We start from the raw sequence: 7,158 nt of genomic DNA on the forward strand, positions 1-7,158 counted from the left end.
CTCTTGAGACTCATTTCCTCCTGTTAGGTTGCTGCAGCCAACTTTGATACGAAAGTTTTCTCTTCAGCGTACCATGTTTTATTTTGTTGCGCGGCTATTATCTCTTAGAAGCCTGTTCTTTTCTAAAGAGAGACAGAAGGAGTGTGGATCCAGGGGGGCGGGGGTGGGGGTAGGGGAGATGGGAAGGAACTGAGAGGAGGAGAGGGAGGGAAAACTATATATAACCAGGATGTATTATATGAGAACAGAAACTGTTTCCAATGAAAAAGAGAAATAAAATGCAGACAGCCATTTCGAAATAAATAATAAAAAGTAAAAAAAAAAAACCATTTTCTATGAAAGATTGAAAACTTTTTTTTTAAAAAGCTGTATTTATATCATTTTATGTGTATGGGCATTTTGCCTGCCTGCACATGTATGTGCACCATGTGCCTGCCTGTTGCCATGGATCCCCTAGAACTGGAGTTACAGACAGTGGTGAGCTGCCCCGTGAGTGTCAGTCCTCTAGAGGAACAGCCAGATCTCGTAACCTCTGAGCCATTTCTCCAACTCTGGCTAAAAACGTTTGCATGTATTATTTTATTTTCTGATATATATATCACTATCTAGCCCAGATCAGCCTCAAACTCATTGCAATCCTCCTGCTTCTGCGTTTCAGCGTTGTATTTACACACACACACACACACACACACACACACACACACACACACACACAAACGCCTGGCACCCATTTATCTTTGGAGAACAAGAAGCCTAGTAATGAATCCTGAGGACTTCACCCTGTCCAGGACTCCAGCTCAGGGCCTCCCTCCCTTCCCCCACAAACTCGGAAGATAACAGAGGGTTTGTTCTTGCCCGCACAATGAGGTGTCTATAAAGCTCGGACAGGCCTCTCGACAAACGCACCAGGACATTCCAAAGTACTGCGTCACTCTCTCGCATAGGAATAAATGTCTCTCCTCTGGTTGCAGGATACCTGGACACGCTTATTTCTTTATTTGTAGTCATACAGAATTTTACACAAAATACCGTGCCCCAGGCGATAACCATGTTGCTCGTGAACTTTATTTTCAAGGGACTCCAAGCTACATCCCTAATTGAATCTTGTTCTCGGGAAGTGAAAATTTGTCAAAATTGAGAATATTTGAAATCAGCTAAAGAAAAAACAGTGCTTTGCAATGCTCTGAGTCTCCTATATTCAGGAAATAGAGTAGTCTAAGGGGTGAACATGGATTGGATCGCAGAGCAGTGACACCACGAGACAACACAGTAAGATTTGAGTATAGCCTGGACATAATTATGATCACTGCTAACACTGCAGTACGACCAAGTTCTAGGCAGAAAAGGGTCCAGACGACTGTGGTTCCAAACAACACCCTAAGAACACATTGGGGGAGACGTGAGACTGCATCCTCACCAGCTCTTGTTATATTCCTGCCTCCCTACATGGAGTATACGAAACAGTGTGGACTTCTGGTTTCTGCAGCCACTTACCTCCAGAAAACTTTGCAGTATGGCCATGTTGGGCCTCATGTCTTCTATCACGAGAGCTTGGAGCATGTCATCCAAGGCCTGGATTGTCTGGAAGTGAGGAGACATGGGGTGTACACTAGGATGACTGCCACATGCTGGCTTAACTTCCTGGCAATACTCCCTTTGTCTCCTCCACAGGATTCTCAGCATTAGAGCTGTCGTACCAGTTTATAGAGACTTCCGTGTTCTGTTTTTACAATTCTGGGAACCAATGTCTCATGAGTGCTAAGTAGGTGCTTTACCACCAAGCCACATTCCCAGCCCCAATTTAAAAAAAAATTTATTTATTATTTTTTAAAGATTTATTTATTTTAATGTATGTGAATACACTGTCAATGTCTTCGGACACACCAGAAGAGGGCATTGGATCCCATTACAGATGTTTATGAGCCACCATGAGGTTGCTGGGAATTGAACTCAGGCCCTCTAGAAGAGCAGCCAGTGCTCTTAACCACTGAGCCTTCTCCCTAGTCCCTCCCAGCCCCAATTTTAAAATCAAATATCCTTGGGAATATTTGTCAGTCCCTTCACCAGTTATCCCAAATAGTCTATGGGCTTTGTCGGTAGACTAAGATCATAGATGGCAGGCTTCAGAGAGGAAAGGTATGGGTGTAACCATTCCCTGGGAAGCCCAGAATGACAGTAAGCAGAATGGAGGACAGAGGGACTTGGGCTCCTGAGGGGAGAGTTAGAGCATGAGGAAGGCCTGGAAGCCAAGCAAACAGGAGGTGGTCCCCAAGACCAACTCATTCCCACAGGGAACTTCAGTAAGACACGTATGGGGTTACCTGAAGATAGAGACTAGCGCTCTCCTTTCTGTCGAGACTGGGCATGATGAGAGGCAGGGAGAATGTGCTGGTGATGCTAGTGTTGACCAGATCCAGCTTCTGGCATAAGTGGAAAGGTGGCTGCACCTGACTTGGGGGGGAAGTGGTGAAGAACAAGGGACTTAGGGCATCCTGTGTGAGGCTGAGGAATATTTTCAAACCCTCTGGGGGAAACTGCTCGACTACTCTCTGAGGTACAGAAAGCTATGGGCCACTTTCCTGTGATTCCTTATCAGAGCAGGAGAACATTGATCAGGGAGGTGTCCTACACCAGATTTCCTAATAGATTTCCAACCCCCCTCCCGTCCTAGGGTGCAGGCAGATGCATTGGTCACCATAGACTCTGCCATCTCTATCCTCCAGTCAAGTTCCCAGACCGTGCCTGTCTTCCCACCCACACGTTCTCAGGGTCAGAGCCCCAGAGGCTAGGAGAGGGTCCATGGGGGAGGAACCTCAGGCCCACGATGCAGAGCATGGCTTGCTGGCGCACGCTACTGTCCAAGATCTCAGTGGGTTCTTCCAGGATGAATGTCTAGAAAGACGAAGAAAAACGAGACTTCACCTCCAAGAGGGATAGCAGCCCCAGGTTCAGGAGGAAGACATCTTCTTTCTCACCTCGATTTTCTTGGCCAGCAGAGTTTTAGGATAGTAGTTGTTCATGTTGCCGTTGGCCTGGTTACGCACGACACTGCTCAGTGTTGTCACAGCATTCAGGAAACTGAACTTTTCTAACTGGGACTGGGACACAAGACAAAGCCAGTCTCAGGGCGGGACCTGAGACCTGCGCCCCACACTCTGCCGACTCCCAACTCAACCAGACAGTGCTACACGTCACTGGTATCTTAAGCCTTTGTAGCCTTCTGGGGACAGTAGCTTCAAGAGACCAAGGAAGATCTTTCAGTCAGGAGGGTTACCGCCACCCTGTCTAGTGGTTTGGCCTCGAGCCACTGAGAAGCTGGCATTCAGGAGGCTTCAGGGTTGGGGCTAAGGGAAGCACGGACCTTCGGATTTTCCTACTGTGCTCCTCAGTTCCCAGAGTCTCAGAGAGTCTCCTTACCAGCTGTCCTGGTTCCATAAAATCCAGAATTAACTGGTAGGCTTCTTTTTCTGATTGGCACAATCCTGAAAGGGGGTGTGGTTGGAGGAGATCAGCTGGTTTTATCAGGTGGGCTAGGAAGGGGTAGTCCCCCTTCCCCTCCCCCTCTACTAAGACGATGAGGTGCAGCATGGGAATTTACAGAACCTCTCATGAAAACATGGAGGCCAACATGGAAAGCATTCCGGTGTGGACTTAAGAGACTTTCTACATCAGACATGGCCATTGAAGCAAGAATGATTGGGAAGAGGAAGGACTTCAAGTCACTCTCAGTGTCCCACAGATTTCTGGGACTGTCCAACACTGGCTTTGAGATTCCTGGTTGTGAATGGACTTTGAGTCTCTAGTCAGCCTTGGGAGCCTTTCTTGTCAACTAAGATGCATGTAGCTTAAAGCTGCTGACATGAGTAGTAAGACAGAGGTTAGGAAGGAAGGCTAGCGGGGAAAGCCCTATTATCCCAAATTGAGTCCAGAAGAGATAAGACAAATGAATGGGGTTGTGGCATTGGGGGTGTGGGGCATGAGGTGTGGGGGGCACAAACAGTGTAGATAATAGGCCTGAGTGCAGGCCTCTGCTGTCCTTCAGACACCAGGTTCCAGGCAGGGTTTGAAGCCAAAGTGTAGCCCTTCCATTCATTAGCCCTGTGGCCTGCAGCAAATGAAGCTCTCAACTCAGTCTCCTCCACTGTGCCATGGCAAGAATAGACCTCCATGTGGGCAAGGACAGACCTCCATGTTGTGGGGTTCGATGAACTAATAAAGGCAGACAGATCCTTAGTAAATTAAGCCACATCCCCATCCCTGGGCCCAGTACAGTAATGCACACCTTTAGTCCTAGCCTATGAAAGGTAGAGACAAAGAGAACCAGGAGTTCAAGGCTATCCTCAGCTACCAGAAAGCCTAAGGCCAGCCTGGACTGCATTAGAGCCTGCCTTCTTAAAAAGGAGGGGATCAGTTAAGCGACTAAAACAATAAGAGAGACGCATGGTTGCTCTCCCGGAGGGAGGTGGCAGCAGAAAGTAGTCATGTCTGGTATCTATGTTGATGATCAGTAGAAATAGATGATGGAGAATGATGTGAGACTGAAAGCTAGAAAGAAATCAAGACTTCGTAGGGCTAGGAGTGTAGCTCAGTGGTAGAGCACTTGCCTAACATGCTGAAGGCCCCCCAGTTCAATTCCCTGGTTCAACTACTAAACAAAAATTAACTAGGTGTAGTAGCACACACCTGTAATCCAAGCACTTGGGAGATAAAGGTAGGAGGGTCTTGGAGATGAGGCCACCCTGAGCTATATGGGTTTTGAGCCCGCCTGAGCTACATAGTAAAATCATGAGTCAAAAGTAAAATTAGCTTTAGCAAAGAAACTTGAGTCAAATAGGTGTGGTCCCACACATTTGTGATTCTAGTATTGTGAGGCTGCGGCAGAGACAGTGCCACAGTGCTACATAGCAAGACTCTGCCTCAAGGGAAAAAAAAAATAGACTTTTGGCTTGAGAAACTAGAAGAATTGGGTTGATCTGAGGGGATCCAGAGATGATAATAAAGCAGGGTTCATTTGGAGCATGGATCATGTTGATTCTGCAATGCCTACCTGACCTCAAAGTGCATGAGTAGACTTTAGGATGGGGCATTGTGGCATATCCCTGGAGTCCTAATCACGAGGCAGGAGAATCACAAGCTTGAGTAATTTAGCCAGACTCTGTCTAGAAGAGGAGGAAGAAGAGGGAAGAGAGGAGGAAGAGAAGAAGAGGAAGAGGAAAGAGGAGGGAAGGAGGGAAAGGCCAACAGAATAGCTTAGCAGGTAATCATGCTACCCATGAAGTCTGACAGCCTAAGCTCAATCTTCTAGACCCACAAGGTAGAGAGACCCAACTCATGTAAATTGTTCTTAGACCTCCACACAAACGCACACACATGGTAAAGAAGTAAAGTAAAATTATATTTTAAAATACCAGGGGTATAAGAACTTGGAATATGGACACCTCTGGTCTAAAAATCAAGAGTCTGTTAGGAGATTATTGGCCTATAGATGATATGGAAAAGTCAGCTCTGAACATCTAGGGCTCCCCTGAACATCTATAGTTGTCCCTAGGTGAGGTTTCAATATCTCAGACCATATCAGCACCCAGCTCAGCTCCAGGCCTCTGAGGAGGCAAGGCTGCAAAAGGGGCAGGCCTGTAGAGACTGGAGTTATGGAAGGGATAGTGCATAAGCCCACGTGGACCCTTTGAGTGACACCTCCAGCAAGGGCCAGGGGGCCATCATCACTTCCATGCTGCCACAGTAAGATGAGTGGTACCCAGGCCTATCGAAAACTACTTACCTGATAAGCTTGGCTTTAAGAGGACATCATACAACGATGGCCGAAATGCTACTTTGTTCAGAATTCTCTCCTCCGACTGTGGATTCATCTGCACACCCAGGACAGTTCACCCAGGACAGTTGTAATGAGACCAACACTCAGGCCTGATGAGAGTCTGGCCTTAGTGATGCAGGTTTAGTATAGGGGGAGACTGCAGGAGGCAGCCTGACCATTTACAAGGAAAGGATGGGGTTGGAAACAGCAGAGCTGGGCTGAGGCTCTGCATTTATCCATGGCAGAGCCCAGAAAAGCAACAGAACCACAAGAACTGACCGGACAGTGCCCATGCTAGGTCCCGTTTGCTAGTTTCCCATTTTATCTCCTGTTTCAGGGGAAGGTGCATGACCCCCTTGAACCCTGATTCCTTATAGGTCATGAAGGCACCATCCAAGGATCTCCTGTGGCAATCTGGAACTCAAGTTGGCCTCCAGGGAAGTTTCTATCTATGGTCTGGATGTCTTGAGGTCAGATCCGGAAGCTGTTCTTAGCAGACAGCATTCTTTCTCGTTCCTTGGGATGTCCCTTCTGCCTTCTAGTAGGGGAGGCTAAGCGCTCCCCATGCCTGCTCCTCCCAGACATGCCAGCCTGTGGGCTGGAACTGAAAGGAGCTATACCCAACCAGTTCCTCACACTGGCACAGTTCATGGCTTGCTGCTTACAAGAACTTTGCTGTCCCCTCTTTTTAAACAAACAACCCCCACCACACACACACACACACACACACACACACACACACACACACACACACTTCAACCTGCTTTGCCAACTAAACAGATTATCATAGCAGAACCCTCTGGAATTGGGGGTGGGAGCTGGAGAGATGGCTCCACTGTTAAAAGTCCCCATGGTAACTCCAGTTCCAGGGAATCGGATGCCCTCTTCTAACCGAAGTGGGCACAGCACACACATGATGCACCCATTAAAAAACAAAAACAAAAACCCCTAAAATGTACTTCCCTGGGCCTAACAAGTGGCTAAAATACAAAACCAAATACTTGCCTAACAAGTATGAAACCCTGGGTTCCATTCCCAACAAAGAAAAAATAAAGTTCAAACTCACCACAAAACAAGTTAAATCCAAAATCAAGTCCTTACTAGCCACAGTTAATAGTTAAATTGATGTTCAGGTCTGAGATAAGGATGCCCACGGCTTCTCTGGAGACCCTGGAACTATCTTCCCTTCCCACCCAACCCCTATCGTGGAACACCCGCCCGGGGCTTAAGGATGCCTTGAAGGCCAGATTCCTACAGTCTCTAGGGCTGGCCGCCAAACGCAGGACTGGAGTAACCCCTGCATAGCCATCTGCCTGACCCTTTGTGACCTACCTCTTCCTTGACTG

The 7,158-nt window shown here is 47.5% G+C and overlaps 1 protein-coding gene across 3 annotated transcripts in view; it reads right to left on the bottom strand.

Annotated features, from left to right (window-relative positions):
- Window positions 1–7,090, bottom strand: part of Mroh3 (maestro heat-like repeat family member 3) — a 35,461-nt gene extending 28,371 nt beyond the window's left edge. The window contains exons 1-7 of one of the 3 annotated variants that reach the window (XM_087581363.1): window positions 6,879–7,090; window positions 5,780–5,922; window positions 3,418–3,482; window positions 2,976–3,098; window positions 2,813–2,892; window positions 2,322–2,447; window positions 1,495–1,581 (exon numbers count right to left, since the gene is read on the bottom strand). In XM_087581363.1, the coding sequence (XP_087437489.1) occupies window positions 1,495–1,581; window positions 2,322–2,366 (132 nt within the window). In that variant the 5' untranslated portion in view covers window positions 2,367–2,447; window positions 2,813–2,892; window positions 2,976–3,098; ... (1 more) ...; window positions 5,780–5,922; window positions 6,879–7,090. Of the gene's footprint in view, window positions 1–1,494; window positions 1,582–2,321; window positions 2,452–2,812; window positions 2,893–2,975; window positions 3,099–3,417; window positions 3,483–5,779; window positions 6,417–6,878 lie in introns of those variants that run through there. The other 2 variants (NM_001412863.1, XM_087581362.1) reach the window with 2 other exon arrangements.
- Window positions 7,091–7,158: the final 68 nt, after the last annotated feature.

This window comes from Rattus norvegicus, chromosome 13 (genome assembly GCF_021556685.1).
Source record: "Rattus norvegicus strain SHRSP/BbbUtx chromosome 13, alternate assembly SHRSP_T2T, whole genome shotgun sequence".
NCBI lineage: Eukaryota > Metazoa > Chordata > Mammalia > Rodentia > Muridae > Rattus > Rattus norvegicus.